Raw genomic sequence first — 17,682 nt, forward strand, 5'->3', positions numbered from 1 at the left:
AGGCAAAAAAAAAAAAAAATAACCCAGATGGAAGAACAGATCAAAACTCCAGAGAAAATACAACTAAGCAACCAAGAGATAGCCATCCTATCAGATGCACAGTTCAAAGCACTGGTGATCAGGATGCTCACAGAACTGACTGATTTTAGTCACAAATTAGATGAAAAAATGAAGGCTACACTAAGTGAAATGAAGGAAAATGCACAGGGAACCAATAGTGATGGAAACAAAACTGGGACTAAAATCAAGGGAGTGGACCAGAAGGAAGAAAGAAACAACTAAACAGAAAAGAATGAAGAAACAGGAATTCAAAAAAAAAAATGAAGACAGGCTTAGGAACCTCCAGGACATCTTTAAACGTTCCAACATCCGAATTATAGGGGTACCAGAAGGGGAAGAAGAGCAGCAACAAGAGGAAAAATTATTTGAACAAATAATGAAGAAGAACTCCTCCAATCTGGCAAAGGCAACAGACTTCCAGGAAATCCAGGAAGCTCAGAGAGTCCCAAAGAAGTTGGACCCAAGGAGGAACACACCAAGGCACATCATCATTGCATTAGCCAAGATTAAAGTGAAGGAGAGAATCCTAGAAGCAGCAAGAGATAAGGGACAGTCACCTACAAAGGAGTTCCCATCAGACTGTCAGTGGATTTCTTAAGAGACCTGACAGGCAAGAAGGGGCTGGAAAGAAGTATTCCAAGTCATGAAATCCAAAGACCTACATCTAAAATTACTCTATCCAGCAAAGCTTTCATTTAGAATGGAAGGACACATAAAGTGCTTCTCAGATAAGGTCAAGTTAAAGGAGTTCATCATCACTAAGCCCTTATATGAAATGTTAAAGGGACTTATCTAAGGAAAAGATGATAAAAAACATGTATAGTAAAATGACAGCAAACTCACAATTTTTAACAACCACATCTAAAACAAAAACAAACTAAGCAAAAAACTAGAACAGGAACAGAACCACAGAAATGGAGAGCACACGGAGAGTTTGCAACAGGGGAGTGGGAGGAGGAGAGGGGGTAAAAGGTACAGAGAATAAGTAGCACAGATGATAGACAGAAAATAGACAGGGGGAGGGCAAGAATAGTATGGGAAATGTAGAAGCTAAAGAACTTATGATACATGGACATGAACTAAAGGGGGGAATGTGGATGGGAGAAGGTGTGCAGGGTCGAAGGGAATGAAGAAAGGGAAATGGGACAATTGTAATAGCATAGTAATAAAGTATATTTAAAATTTTTTCTTTCGACCCTGGCTGGTGTTGCTCAGTGGATAGAGTGCTGTCCTGTGAATCAAAGGGTTGCTGGTTCTATTCCCAGTCAGGGCACATGCCTGGGTTGCAGCCAGATTCCCCGGTAGAGGGTGCACAAGAGGCAACCACACTGATGTTTCTCTCTCACTCTTTCTTTCTCCCTTCCCCTTTGTCTAAAAATAAATAAAATCTTCAAAAATTTTTTAATTGAGTGGCCTAATACAAAATAAGCATATAAAAAAACCAATAGTCTTCCTATGTCAATAACAGAAAACTAGAAAATACTGTGAGGGAGAAAAAGAAATTTCATTTACAAGTACAACATAAATTATATCATACCTCCTGGCTAGTGTAGCTCAGTGGATTGAGGACAGGCCTATGAACCAAAGAATCGCTGGTTTGATTCCCAGTCAGGGCACATGCCTGGGTTGCAGGCCAGATCCCCAGTATGGGGTGTGCTAGAGGCAACCACACATTGATGCTTCTCTCCCTCTCTTTCTGCCTCCCTTCCCCATGTCTCTAAAAATAAATAAATAATATCTTTTTTTTTTAAGTACAAAAATAAATATCATCTAGAAATAAATATAACAAGACATACACAAAATTTATACAAAGCAAATTAAAACTCTGAAAAAGTACACAAGGTGGAGCAAAAACAGGTTTACAGCTGTGAGTACACCAAACAGAGTTTATTCCTGGGCTTTCCTTTAACACTGTTACGTTCCAGACGGACACCTGCAACCTCGCTGCTGTCCCTCCTGGTGTGTGTACAACACATGACCTGAATAAATGGAGTAAAGTGCCACATTCCTAGATATGAATAGTTTATTACTGAAAAGATGCCAATTCCCCAAATTAAATATAATTAAATGTAATGCAATTCCAGTCAGAACATTTTTCTGGAGTTAATATATAATAATCATCAAGAACATTGTGAAAACAAAAACAAAACAAAGGCAAACACATCACAGTATTACAAACTATGAAACTATAGAGCCCTGGTGGTGCAGCTCAATGGATTGAGCGTGGGCCTGCGAACCAGACAATTGCGGTTCGATTCCCAGTCAGGGCACATACTGGGGTTGCAGGCAAGTTCCCTGCAGGCCAGTTCCCAGCAGGGGACGCGCGAAAGGCAACCATACATTGATGTTTCTCTCCCTGTCTCCTTCCCCCCTTCCCCTCTAAAGATAAATAAATAAAATCTTAAAAAAAAAAAAAGGTCTGATATAAACTGCAACAAATATCCAGTTGAACAATATCGAACTGCTGTTTTTGTAGGTCAAAAACAACCTGCATATTGGCAATTTCATCTGGTTCAACATCAACAAATTTAAAAACAGAACCATGTAAATTTGGGGAATTTGGTTTATAATAAAAGACCAAATTTTATATTATTGGACAAAGTGGATTACTCTAAAAAAAAAGTTTCTTTGGGGGGTACAGGGTGGAGAGAATCACTGACTTACCTCATACACCATCATAAAAATTATGGAATGACCTAAATGTAAAAAATAAAAACAAAAACAAAACCAGAAGAAAATAAGGATTGTTGTTTTTAAAAAGACTTTATTCATTTATTTTTAGAGGGAAAGGGAGAAAGAAAGAGAGGGAAAGAAATATCAATGTGTGGTTGCCTCTCACACACCCCCTACTGGGGACCTGACCTGCAACCCAAGCATGTGCCCTGACTGGGAATCAAACAGGCGACCCTCAGTTTGCCAGCCAGCGCTCAATCCACTGAGCCACACCAGCCACAGCAGGATTGTTTTTATGAACTTGGAGTTGAAGAGGCCTTCCGAATAAAAACATTAAACTCAAAACCACAAATATTAATAGATTTGTCTATTTAAAAACTTTGTGTTTAGCAGAAAACAAGCAAAAACAAGAGAGAACGAGGAGAGTTATTTGCAAAAATATGTAACAAAGTATTTTACAAAAAGTCAATCCAAAAAGCATTATTTTTACTGATTTTAAATTGTCATCTCCTTGATGACTAGACGAGATTGAATATCTTTTTATGTTTGTTGTCCATCTGTATTTCTTACGTTAATGGCTTAATCATAACCTTTATTCATTTTCTACTGAATTCTCATCCTTAGTTTAAAAGAATTTTATGTATTTGGCAATTATCCCTTCTCCTAGTCATCTCTGCTGGATTATTGCCAACGCCACCAAGCATTAATAGATCTCATTTTAATAAACACTCATGAGAGCCTGGAAATAAGCCCTCGTATATATGGCCCAATGATTTTCAACAAGGGTATCCAGACAATTCAATGAAGACAGAAAAGCTTTTCAACATGGTCCTGGGAAAGCCGAAAATCTACACGCAAAAGAATGAAGTTGGACCCTTACGTGGTGACACGTACAAGATTAACTCAACACCAGCTGGCTTAACTCAGACACTGAACACTGGCGATGCTCAGTTGGAGGAGCATTGTCCTGCAAAGTGGAGGGTCGCTGGTTCAATCCCTGGTCAGGGCACATGCCTGGGTTGCAGGCCTGGTCCCCAGGAAGGGCACATGCAAGAGGCAACCGACAGACAGATGTTCCTCTCTCACTTAATGTTTCTCTCCCTCTCTTTCTCCCTCCCTCCTCCATCTCTAAAAAGGAATAAAACAAAAATAACTCAAAATGGATCCAAGACATTTACAAATATAAAAGCCAAAATTTAAAAAATGTTAAAAGAAAACTCAGGGGAAGAAGCTCTTTTACACAATGGGTTTAGCAACGTTTCCTTGGAATATGAAAAGTTCAGGCAACAAAGAAAAACAGAGAAACCGGACTTCCTCTGAATTAAAAACTTTTAGTCAAAGGACATTAACAACAGAATGAAAAGGCAACCCACAGGAGAAAGTATCTGCAAATCACATACTGTCCAGAATATATAAAGAACTGTTCAAACTAAAACACACAAAACAAACAAAAAAAACAACCCAACTCAAAAATGTGCAAAGGACTTTATAGGCATTTTTCTAAAAAAAGATACAGACAGATGTCTGATAAACACATTAAAGAAGACACTCAACATCATTAATCACTACGTAAATGTAAACTGAAACCATAATGACACATCACTTCGCTCCCATGTTGGGGAAGACGTGGGGAAATTGGAACACTTGCACTACTGGTGAGAATGCAAAGTGGTCCAACCTCTATGGAAAACAATATGGTGGTTCCTGAAATAATTTAGAAAATTGAACCACCACATATCTTGCCATTTCTCGTCAGCATATATGTGTCCAAAAAAACTGAAAGCAGGGTCTTGAAGAGACGAACACCAATGTTTATAGCTACATTATTCACAACAGCCAAAAAGTGCCAACCTACGAGTCCATCAAAGGACGAGTGGATAAACAAAAAGTGGTGGTGTACCTGCGCACACCCTAATATTATTCAGCCACAGAAGTGAAGGGAATTCTCCTGGTCTAGGGCATGTGGCTGGGTTGGGGGCCAGGTCCCCAGCAGGGAGTGCACAAGAGGCAACCACACACTGATGGTTCTGTCCCTCTTTTCTCCTTCCCTTCCCCAGTCAGTCAGTCAATCAATGAAATTCTGACAAGCAGAAGTTAAAATGGTAAATTCCATGTATGCTTATTACAAATATTAAGACACACAGACAATCTCGACTCCACACCCCCTCCATGTACCACCCAATTCATTGTGAAACTTGGTAAAGCCGTGCAATCATGCTCTTCATTCGCTCTTCTGCTACACACACTCTCAATGGTATAACCACTCCACTTCTTTCTGAGATGCATTTTCAAACATATTTGATATATTTTCCTTTCTAGTACCTCAATCATTACTATTTTCATCCTTTGCTGGGCTCCCCATCCATTACCAGGACTTTAAATGTTTAAGTGCCCCAGAGCCAAATTTTCTCTTCTCCATCTGAACTCCCTCCATATTTGATCTTATTCAGTCCCTGGCTTTAAATAACATCTAATTCTGTTGACTCTCACCTGTTGATATCCAGCTTTTGACCTCAAGGGTCAGGTTTACGTACCATTCACCTGCCTACAAGACATTTTTCTAGGTTTACTAGCAGACCTCTTGAATCTAGCAAGCTTAAAAAACAATTGCAGACTTCCTGTCCCTACTTCCTCCCAAACCTCACACTTTCTTCTTCCATATTTGCATCTCAATGACACCACCAGTCATAAACTTCCTAGGCCAAAAACTGATAGTTCTTAGTTTTTTTTCTTTCCCTAAAATACCACCCAGCCTTTCTTACTAGGCTTATGGGAAAGAATTGAGGCCTTCTTGTCTAAAATATCCATGGCATGTCATGGATTAAGGTCTTTCTCTATGTATCTAAAATAGTGTTAGTTATATACTATCCTTGGGAGAACTAAGAAAGGCTGCTAGACTATGAGCAAGTCCATCTACCCAATGTAGTGACTCCAGAATAAGCCACCATAGTTCACACAAGCTATTGTTACAGGCTGTTCACTGGTCTCACAACTCCCACTCTCAGACCTTTCCACACAATATGCAAAGTAACCTTTGTTAAAGGTAAATCAGATCATAAATACCCCCCCATTTATATTCTCTAGAGACTTCCTCCTAAAATAACAAAACATAAAGCTCTCCATGGAGGTCTTAGAAAACCCACCGGAACTAGGCCTGCCTGCCTCTCTGACTTCTGTCCTGTTACTCCCCCCCTCTGCCGAGTTCACTGTATTCAGCCCTACTGATCTTCAATCAAGCCTTCAAACACGCAGAGCAAATCCTGTATCAGTGGCTCTGCACCTTCTGCCCTTCATCCTGAACGCTGCTCCCAGTCTTTGCACTGCTGCCACCTTCTCAACCATCAGGCCTCAGTGCAAATGCCGCCTCCTTGGAGACCTTCTCTGTCCACACCAACTGAAGGAGCACACTCCTCTCCGCCCACTCCTCTGTTGTTCCCTTCGCACCACTTTTTACGCTTTCCCAAATGCAATTATCTTTACTTGTCTACACATTTTAATGGCCAATTCCCACCAGATAAATACATGAATGAAAGATCCACAAGTGTTAAGGATTTTGTGTTATTTACTGCCCAGTACAGAATAAGCAATCAATAAATGTTAGCTCTATTATACGGAAGGAAACATAGTCCATTTTAAATGGGAGAGAAGACTGTATATATTTGTGTGTGTGTGTGTACACAAATTAAGACTACAAATTATATATACAGAAGACTGTATACATGTATTTGTAGTCTTAATTCATTGTAAGAGCTATTTTTAAGTATTATTATTTTGAAAATAACCCATCCTCTAGCTTCCCAAATGACATGTGGAGAAATGAACACTAATGGGATCTTTTTCACTTACAGTTTCGTACGTAACAACTGGCAGCTGATGACTTTGCCAGGAGCTCCATCCCCAAGTCCTGTAACCTGCCCGAATTTTCGGTTCCACATGCAGCCAGAGCTGCCTGGTCAGCACATAGAAGACTTGTCTGGGTGTCTCCAGAAGCAGCACTGCTGCTTTTTAGTTCTGAAAGTGTATTCTTTACATCAGTTTTCATACATCGAACTTCAGCCATTTGAGTTTTGAGTTTTTTTAGCATCTTTAAGTCGGAGGGAACTCGCCACATTGCCTGCTGCTTCCTTTGATCTTTATCTTTTCGAGAATATGAGGCTTCAGAGAGAGAGAGAGACAACTCATATTAACACAGACTTCAGCATTCATGAAATCATTTTGCATTGAGAAATATGCAAATTTGCTCTGTAAATAAACTACAATGCTTTAGGTCATGATATCAACAATAAAAGTATGTATTGAATGCTATTAATGAAAATATAGTCACAAATATCTTAACTTTATTCATACCTTCAAAATTAGAATATGGCTCACATTATAATCACTCAAATCTGTATTATATATTTAACTCTAAAAGTTTACAAAACTACCCCATTAACTGTGCTTTCTTCTTTACACTTCTCTATTTTTCTCAAATTTCCTACACTGAGGTTTTATTATGTTCATAATTTAAAGCACAGCCCAATACCTCATCAAAAATTATTGTATAACATATAAAAATAAAAATATTCTAATAAATTCCAAAAGTTGATTTATTGTCCTGACCAGTGTGGCTCAGTTGGTTTGGTGTCGTTCCACAAAGCAAAAGGCCACAAGTTCGATTCCTGGTCAGGGCACATGCCTGGGTTGTGGGTTTGGTCCCTGGCTGAGGTGCATATAAGAGGCAAATAACTGATATTTCTCTCTTGCATCAATGTTTCTCTCCCTCTCTTTCTCCCCCGCTTTCCCTCTCTCTAAAAATAAAATTTTCTATATTTTCAAAAATATTTTATTTCTAGAGAGAGGAGAAAGAAAGGAGAAAGAGAGGGACAGAAACATCAGTGAGTGGTTGCCTCTCACACACTCCCAACTGGGGACCTGGCCCACAACCCACACATGAGCCCTGACTGGGAATCAAACTGGTGACCCTTTGGTTTGCATGCCAGTGGTCAATCCACTGAGCTACACCAGCCATGGCAATTAAAATCTTTTAGGTTGATTTACTGAAGTATTATCAAATGTAGATGCACCTATTAAGTGCCATGGAACATAAGAATAGGTCCCTACCCTAGCAGCTGTGGCTCAGTAGACTGAGCGCTGGCCTGTGAACTAAAGGGTCACCGGTTTAATTCCCAGTCAGGGCATGTGCCTGAGCTGTGGGACAGATCCCAGCAGGGGCAAGTAGAGGCAACCACACACTGATGTTACTCTCCCTTTCTCCCTCCCTTCCCCTCTCTCTAAAAGTAAATAAATAAAATCTTAAAAAAAAAAGAAGAAGAAAGGTTAGGTCCCTGTCACTGAGCCTGCAGCCACTAAAGTTTTCTTTCTTCCCAAAGTACCTGAAGCTGTTTTTAACCTGTTCTCCCCCTACCTAAATATTCAAAATGAGAGGCGTAAGTAAAATACACTTTCTACTGCAGGAAGGAAAAAAGAGGTAGGTATTTTTGAAATCAAAATGAGTCTGGGAGATAATAGATACTCACTCAATACAAAAGAATAAATGAATAAAAGAATAAGAAAGGACCACTACGAGCAACTTGATGCCAACAAATCCACATATAATAGACCAATCCCTTGAAAGGTAATCTGCCAAACTCACACAAGAGACAGTCTCAATAGGCCTATAGCCATTAAAAAGATTAAATCAACAATTAATGACTTTCCAAAACAGAAAGCATAAAGCTCAGATGAGTACACTAGTGAATTCTACTAAACATTTAAAGAAATCATACCAAGTCCCTACAATCTCAGAGAAAAGAAGCAGAGAAAACACTTCCCCACTCAATCTGTGAGGGCAGCATTACTACAATGAAATGTAACACTCACAAATTTAAAAAAAAAATAACAGAAAACTAGGAATAGCAGAGAACCTCCTCAAAATCATAAAAAAAACCCATTTAATGGTGAAAACCTTGAAGCTTTCCCACCATTATCAGAAACAGAGGAAGGATGTTCCTTTTCCCACTCCTTTTCAACATCATCCTAGCTAACACAGTAAGACAAGAAAAAGAAATATAAGGCATACAGATTGAGAAGGAAAAAATGCACAAAGAACCAAAATGAACACTGAAACCTAAGCAAGCATTTCAATAAAAAGAAAGCGGGGTCTTTCTGCAATGTTTGGTTTTAATATCCTCTCCTAGGCAGGTTGTTCTCATTCAGTTTTCACGACTCTCTTCTCCAGGGCTTTTGTCCTGCAAAAAGGCTCCATGTCTGGCTCATCCTCCTCACACTCAGTAAAAACAGATGTCCGCCATGATTATGTTCTTGGTCCTTTACTTTTAAAATTTTTCTTTAAAATCTCTTTTGCAATTTTACTTCCTTAGTTTAGGCAAATAACTGCCTGTATTCCAATTCTTAATTTTTAGCTGTTTACTGGGCATCTTTACTTAGATATCCCACTGGTATATCAAACTCAAAGATCTTTAAATCCAAGACTTGCTCTTTCTCTATTGCCCGTATTCTCCCAACCTCCTTGACATCAGCATTTTAATCACCTAGATTCAAAACTCAGGCCATTTCATTTATACCATTAATTTTATATAGAAAACCACCTTTTCAGAACATGAAGATCTTACTATGTTTTGCATTCTTTTTTTTCCCCAGTGACATTGAATGGTTTTAAAAAATGTGACTCGCCCTGGCTGATGTGGCTCAGTGAGTGAACTGAGAGCTGGCCTGGGAACCAAGGGGCTGCCAGTTCGATTCCCAGTCAGGCCACATGTCTGGGTTGCAGGCCGGGTTCCTGGCTGGGGGCACGCGAGAGGCAACCACACGTTGATGTTTCTCCCCCTCTCTTTCTCCCTCCCTTCCCCCGCTCTGAAAATAAATTAAATCATTTAGAAAATTACCTTGCCCATCTATAAAATATGCTATTGCATGACTAAATTGTAACTTTTCAGCCCTAATTGTACAGGATGGGGCAAAACTAGGTTTACATTTGTGAGTATGTAAAACATAAGATCTTAATCTTGTATTATTATTTATTAATTATTGCCCACACAAACAACTATAAATCCACTTTTGTCCCACCCTGTATTTGTTGGATAGTTTCAAATTCTGATGTTCTCTTTGGAATATACCCCTAAAAGTAAAATTACATGATTAAAGGATAGAAATATTTTAAATTTACAAAATTTTCCATCAAAAAGGTTAAACACACACACACACACACACACACACACACACACACACACACACGTGTGCGCACACGCTTTGCTCCCGCGGCCCTACCTACAGAACCAGAACTTGTCTGTTTCACCAGTTCTTTGCAAACGCTGGTTACGATTTAGGCAAAACTTTGGCCAATGTGATAGGTATTTTTTAAAAAAGGTATTTCTTTGTTGATCACAAAAACTACGTGACTTTTATTTTCTTTATACTTTTCTATATTTTTCAAGTATTCTACAATAAAAATGCCTCAGGAAAAAAAGGGAAATGATACACAACGTGGTAAGTGCTACAAAAGCACCAGTATAATAAAAAATGTACTTGGATCACAGATAAAAGGCGACTGTTTCATAACCTGGCTGAAGTCTGTAGAAAGTTCACCTTAAGAAGGAAGGGGCCTAAATAACCCCGACTCCGGGTCCATGCCCCACCAGGGGAGCTCTAGTTCTGTTTTCTACACTGAGGCTCTACCTTGGGCTCCGTCTGAAAAACGAGTCCTACTGCTTTAGAGACAACTGTACTTGAACAATAAAAAAAATCCCCAAACATTAAAATCACTGTTCTAAATCACTGATTTACTTTGTATAATTCCATTGTGTAAGAAGGTAGAAAAATGTCAGTATACTTTTAAAAGCTTTCCAACAAAAGTGGTTTTTTAAATGTGTGATTTAGAAGTAAACCCTTATTAGCTACTGAAAATGGCTAAGCCTGAGAGTTCCAAAAAGTCTGACTTGGACTCTGCCTCTCACGCGTGTGTGCACTATGTTAGAGTAACACAAACGTAGTTTCTCTTCAACAAATAACCCTTGCACTTAAAAAACTAGACAGTTTCTCTTGAAGTCCTGGTACTCATGAAGCCTGCAAAACCCTAAGTCCATTCACAAAGAGGAACCTGTACTTCATATGGATCCAACTGTCAACTACATACACAACCTACAGGACAAAATCCTATGTTAAAAAACCTTCTTACAGGCATTTTGACATTTTTGCACAAAACACCTTTGAACAGTAACAAAAAGTTAACTGAACAATGAAATATCAATTTTCTGCAGAAACATACTACACCCCAACACTTAGATGGTCGACTTGGATTGAAATTCAAAGTTCTTGGGCAACCACAAAGGAGGAGAAACCCCGTTCATACTATACCTGTGGGCTGCAACAGCGAAGCAGGCGGGCGAGGCTGTAAGCCCCACAGATTTTCCATACTGCTCCGGTCCTTTAGGTCCAACAAATGTATTAAAATGAAAGGATCAATGTCTAATAAACTACTGGTAGCAGCAGAGCACAAATGTGCTCTTCTTGACATTCTGCTACTGGCACCCACATAGCCATGGTTACTACCTGCAAAAGAAATAATACAGAAAATGCATGCTATATATGTATTTACACAAATCTAAGTATATTTAAAAGAAAAATTAGACTGGCTAATGTTTGAATACTTGTCTGTGGACCTATCTCTTAGCTGGTTTTCATGGTGAGAAACACACAGAAGAAACCGCACCGCCATCGTCAAGCACAGTGACTATGCACTGGCCTCGTCACTGCCCACGATTCAGCAGCAACCTTCAACCTCATCCTGAGCCCTGGAAGAAAATCCCCATGGTGTAACAGATCCCAAGCTGGATACCAAAACAGAAATCTTCTCCAGTCCTTTGGACAGAAAACTGTAGACTCACGACAGTTTGGCAGACTTTTTGTCCACCTTGTCAAATTTATATCACTTGTACTGCATTAAGCTTTAAGTGACAGGTGGCAAACACAAGGCCCGCAGGCTGAACCCAGTCCTCCACCTTGTTTTCTCCAGCCAGGCACCTTGTTTCTACCCGGTGGCAGCGCTGAGCTCCTTCCCCTAGTTAAGGAGTAGTTACATTCATACAGTCCCAAAGTTACATTCGGCCCTTTGAAGGCGACTGCAAAGCTGATGTGGCCCTTGGTGAAAATGAGTTTGTCATGCCTGCTTTTTTAAGCTAAGCAAACCACCAGACTGTTCTCTAGTGCTTACTACAATGCCTAGCAAGTAGCAAGCAGGAAGATACTGGTTAAAATTAACTTTTATTAAAGCAATTTAAATATATTCTAAAGAAACACAACCTTTAAAATGTTACCTGAAGAAGTGTTAAAGTAGGTAGTGTAAAAATAATATAAAATAACCAAGTTCTGAGTACTTACGAGTGTTTCAAAGAGACGCGACATAGGAGAGATGGTAACGACATAGGAGAAAAGTTCAATTACTCAGAAGCTTCAGGGTAATCATTTAAGGTTTTCATCTCTAGTCACATCCTCATGATTTTACCTTCTCCTACTTCTTCCTCTTCTAAGGCTTATCATTCCATTACTAATTTTTCTTCCCAGTCTCTGTACCCTATGGAACTCCTGTTAAAACTGGCAGAAAACTATCTCCCTCCACCATGACACTGTTTCTTAACACTTCTCCTTTATTAGGGAGTTGCCAAATCAGGCTGCGTACCAGTGAGTTGAGGAGTTTTTAAAATTAGATTCCTGGGCTCCACTCCAGATGTACTGAATTAGAACACTGGAGTGGGATCCAAGACCTTCTTCCAAAAAGCATCACTACTCGGGTGATTCAGAGTAGTAAGTAAATAAGGTCAGTAGTCCACTGTATGGTATCTGATGTAATGAAATCTGGTTCTTTAAAAACAGAAGTTGCCTGTGTTAGATGAACCCACAGTATAGAAAGGAGTGTTAGCATGCTGTCTCCTGTTCCTCACTGCCCTTCCGGGCCATTATCCTCACCAATGAGCGAAAACTCCTTTCCTTTGTGGTTTATGCTGTTTGGCTCCTCCCCCACTTTCCATGTTCCCATCCTTTCTTCTCAACTATGGTGTGCATCCACAGGCAGCGCAGACTTTGGCAACTATTTGCAGTTTCCCTCTCTGGGAGGAGGCACCACTGTGGGATGTGCGGCACATGTGTGCCTACGTCTTAAGTATACAGCCTAACGAATGTTCCCAAAATACTAGCACCCCAGAACCTCCTCCGACACCTCCTCAAATTGCTCATTAACCTTCCTCTGCAAATATAATCTGCATTCTGAGTTAAATAACCATAGATTACTTCTGCCTGTTTTAAAATTTATATAAATGTAATATTATTAAAAGTATGGACCTGGCTGGTGTAGCTCAGTGGATTGAGCGTTGGCCTGGGAACCAAGCAACCACGGTTCGATTCCCAGTCAGGACACATGCCTGGGTTGCAGGCCAGTTCCCATCAGGGGACTCACAAGGGGCAACCATACATTGATATTTCTCTCCCTCTCTCCTTCCCTTCCCCTCTAGAGATAAATAAAATCTTAAAAAAAAAAAAAGTATGGACATAATCTCATATCCTGCTTCTTTGTTCAACATTATGTTTATGAGATTCATCTACATTATTACTACGCAGCATCCTACGATATGAATATAACCAATTTCTTTATTCTACTGAGAAAGAGTCTGGGTTGCTTCTAACTTTTGGCCACAGGAATAAAGCTACTGAAAAGCACAAGCAAATAACTGCTCTTGAAGCACACAAAGAAAAAATATAAAACACCTCAAAACAAAGCAAATGGATCGGTGACAGGTTCCTCCCTCCCGAGCCTGCTGCAACATCACACAGCAGCTCCTCGGCCGTATTCCAGTGCCTGCGTGCATCAGCACGGCCTTGAAGGTGCTGCACAGTGTGGCCCCTCCCTCACTACCGCGCAGTCATCTGCTCTAATTTTCCATGTCCTTTATTTCATTATCAATTATATTTTTTCTTAAATTAAAAAAAGGCACAAAAATATCTAAAAAGGAACAATGCTGCTCTAAATATTCTTGTGAAAACAAACTGGCAGCAGCCCACACTTCTGCTGGGACTGGGGGAGCACTGGAATGTTTATGTTTGGCTTCAGCACCTACTGCCCAGGAGGTTCCCGAAGTGGTTTCAGTCCTAGCCAGCAGGGCACGAGAGTTTCCATCTCTCCGCATGCTTTCAACACCTAGTACTGCCAGTTTTTTAAAACACTAACTATGATAGTGGGTGTGGTTTCTGTTTGGCATCTCCTCACAATGGAAGGAAACTGAGCGGTCTCACAGCCCCATGGTACCCCACCAAGTGTGCCAACATACACACACCGGATGAGGAGAAACAGTATATGAGGGGAAATGGTTGAAAATTTCCTACATGTGACGAAAATATTAATCTACCCACCCAGGAGCTTAGCTCAACAAACTCCAGGTAGGACTGACAAATTTATGAGATCCTCCAGGGACACACAATGTACTTCCTCTGAAGAAAGAGGCCCGGTACCTTTTAAGATGTGTATTGCCCACCTACCTGAACAGCCTCCTTTGCAAAGTGTCTATTCCAGTATTTTCCCCTAGAACTTTGTCTTTTCTTCTTCTGATTGATTTGCAGACTTATATATTATGGCCCAGTCTTTGGGATAATATTTTTAACTCATTTATTCTAATTAATAAAAGTTATGATGGTTGGTATTTTTAAAAAATCAACATATAGTTCTAGACCAGACTGCTCACCTGAGATCTTCTAAGCAATTAGATAGACGGGGTCTGAAGACAGACACCTGGGAGTCCCACAGGTCACTCGAAATCTATAGAGACCCAACAGAATATATGTATCTTCTGCTCCTGGACTATCCTAGGTAATGGTACAGCCTAAGCTAGAAGCTTTAAGGAGTCATCTGCACATCTTCACCTACCCCAACCCAACCAGTTACAGCCTCTAAGTCCTACAGAGTCTGACATAGCTCAAAAAGGTTTGTTCTTCTCTACCCCTCCTGATATTGCCTTGTTTTAGGCCCTCATAATTTTCCCTCCTGTAATATTTCTGAAGTTTCTAATTTTGTCTCATTCACCTTTAAGTCATCCTCCACTATGAAACTAAATCTGATCACATTCCCTTATAAAGACCTTTAGTGGTTCCACTGAAAAAAATCCAAACTCCTTAGCCTGGCAAATAAGATCTTACATTACGTGACCTTGTTCCTGCCTACCAATCTCACACTGACCCGACCCCATTTAAAACTAAATAAAGTCTCAATTATCCAAAGTTCTAACAGGAATATCACTGCAGACGCTGTCTGGAATGCCTTTATCTTATCTCATTGATTTTCCTGCTCCCATTAGCTTATCTTTCAAAAGCAAGATGAAGCATCACTACCTTTCTGAAGCCTTTATTTACCCGTCACCAAGCAGCCCTTCACTGCAGGCTTCGGTGTCACCCCCTGTATCTGCGTTTACAATCACAAAGTTTTGCAATGACTAGTGCTGGTTCCTCACTTAGGAAAAGCGATGCTCATTTATCTTTTAATCCCAACAAACGACAAAATGGCTGATACCTAGTGGGCCATTAAACATTTGTGGAACAGGTGACCTTAAAAATTCCTAATCTGAAATAACAGATGTTTTGAGTAATAACCTTACATAATGTCAATTTGTTTTACAAGTGTGTTATACAGCCTAGTGAGAACTATGAGTTCTCAACTAAGAAGTATTATTAAACTGTTTCATAAATTATATATGACTAGTAAATATAGAACAGATTTTTCCTACTCAACTGATTCAACTAGCTAATGTTCTAGATTAGAATGTTACTTACTTACAATTTTTCAGCTCAGATTTAAACATAAATTTGCTTGTAACTAAATAAACAATGCAATTTTTATGAAAATGTGGCCACCTGAGTCACTAAATCACTCTTGTTTCAAGCCATCATCTTATTTAATACTGCCTATAAAATAAAATTAGAATTTTACCTTATTCCTAGCTTCTGTATAAGAAAGATCTTTTCCTGTGTAATGAACAACTTAACATCTTAGTTGACATAATTCTTCAGATGACTGTGGTTCCTAACTATTAGTAACAGGTTTGAAATGGACTTTCAATTAACGTACAACAATAATGCATGCCACACTCAGCCTCAATTCACCCCTAATCTAGCTCGTGTTTACTTATATGTTTTGTTTTAGAATAGTTTTAGATTTACAGAAAAAGTGAAAAGATAATACAGTGTTTCTGTAAATCCCATATTCAGTTTCCCTACTGCTAACATCTTTCATTACTATGGTATATTTATGACAAGTAATAAACCAATATTAATGTTATTAACTAAATTCCAAATTTTATTTGTATTTCATTAATTTTTCTCTAATGTCCTTGTGTTGCAGGGTCCCAACCAAAATAGCAAATCGCATCTAGTCGATCATTTCTCCTTAGGTTCCTCTGATTTGTGATATGTGATAGTTTCTCAGAGTTTTCTTGCTTTTTATGACCTTGGCAGTTTTGAAGAGCACTGGTCGGATACTTCATAGAATGTCCCTTAATTGGGGTTACATGGTGTTTTTCTCATGGTCAGACTAATGGGTTTTGGGGCAGATCATCATCACCCCCAATGAGGGGACCAAGGGCCCCTTCACAGCACCTCACATCCAGGACACACGCTATCCACACGACGAAACCGATGACTCAAATCTGATAACCTGGCCGAGGTGGTGTTTGCCAGATCTCCCTGGCACAGTCAGTTGCCACCCACCCTCCCTTTTCACACAGTACAATGTGGAAGCAAGCCACTAAGTGTAGCTGACACCCAGTGGCTCATCAAGTATTTGGCGAATGAATGAGTGAAATTGAAAAATATAACCTCTAGTTTACCCAGGGTACTTAAAAATGTCACGTGTAAGAAGTTCCCTATAACATAGTTTAAGACAGAAAATCACAAATTTAACAACAACAACAAAAAGGCTGAAATATTTTCAGTAACCGTGACTTAATAGCCGATCTATTTTATACCAAGACAGCCTCTGAGTTTTCTGGTACTATTTAAAACCTTGAAAATTACATTCAAAACTTAGTAATAAAGTATATTTACTCAACATTTACCTCAACAAATATTAAATGATCCCTATTATACTGTTAAGTGCTAGGGATACAAAACTAATTAAGATGCACATTATCTTGGCTTCATGGAGTTCAGAGGTGAAGGACAAAATGGGCAGTTAAATAAGCAATTAAAATGTTTAACACAAGGGGGACCCCAAAAACCCAGTATTTATAAAAAACTGTGTATTTTTTTCTTACGTGTTTAAACTTCGGTCACCTTCAAAGTACTCTCCATTTGATGCAATACACCTACTGAGACCTTTTTTCCACTGCTCAAAATAAGTTTTCTAACTGGTCGATTTTGATGCTTCCGCTGTACTTTGTTTCACTTCTTCCACATCGGCAAAATGTTTCCCTGAGGACTTTTTTCATCCAAGGAAACCAAAAAAGGTCACTCGGGTGGAGAATGGATGAACAGGGAGGGTGGGGGCGTGGAGGCCATGCCATTTTGGTCAACACTGCTGAACACTTACACAGTGTGGGCAGGTGCGCTCTTCAATTACCCATCATGATCGTGAAATGAGCAAACTCACTGAGAGTCTTAAAAAAAAATTCACTGAAGCACAACGCAGCCTCTCACAACTCCAGATGGTACACGGATTCAGATGGGTTCCTGGAATACTCACCTAGCGGGGGAAGCCTGAATTACAAGGGGCCTGCCCTCCAGAAGATAATTTGATTTTTCTGGGGGGCGGTCCCCCCTCATATAGGTTAAATAGGCTCTAAGAGGTTAATTTGAGAGAGCAGAAAAGATACCCAGGGCAAGCAGTCAAGGAGGACTTCCAGGAAGAAATACAATAAAAGCAAAGGTAGAAAAAACAACATATTGGGAAGCAAAGATGTGAGATACCACAGCACA

The 17,682-nt window shown here is 39.6% G+C and overlaps 1 protein-coding gene across 4 annotated transcripts in view; it reads right to left on the reverse strand.

Annotated features, from left to right (window-relative positions):
* The window catches only part of TRIM37 (tripartite motif containing 37), a 98,034-nt gene that overhangs the window by 22,386 nt on the left and 57,966 nt on the right, over positions 1–17,682 (reverse strand). For all 4 annotated transcript variants that reach the window (XM_053657233.1, XM_037163737.2, XM_037163738.2 and 1 more), the window contains 2 exons: positions 11,089–11,283; positions 6,580–6,888 (listed from right to left, as the gene is read on the reverse strand). In XM_053657233.1, coding sequence (XP_053513208.1) covers positions 6,580–6,888; positions 11,089–11,283 — 504 coding nt within the window. The remainder of the gene's footprint in view (positions 1–6,579; positions 6,889–11,088; positions 11,284–17,682) is intronic.

The sequence above is a fragment of the Artibeus jamaicensis genome, unplaced genomic scaffold, assembly GCF_021234435.1.
Source record: "Artibeus jamaicensis isolate MK-2021 breed Jamaican fruit bat unplaced genomic scaffold, CSHL_Jam_final contig_1998, whole genome shotgun sequence".
NCBI lineage: Eukaryota > Metazoa > Chordata > Mammalia > Chiroptera > Phyllostomidae > Artibeus > Artibeus jamaicensis.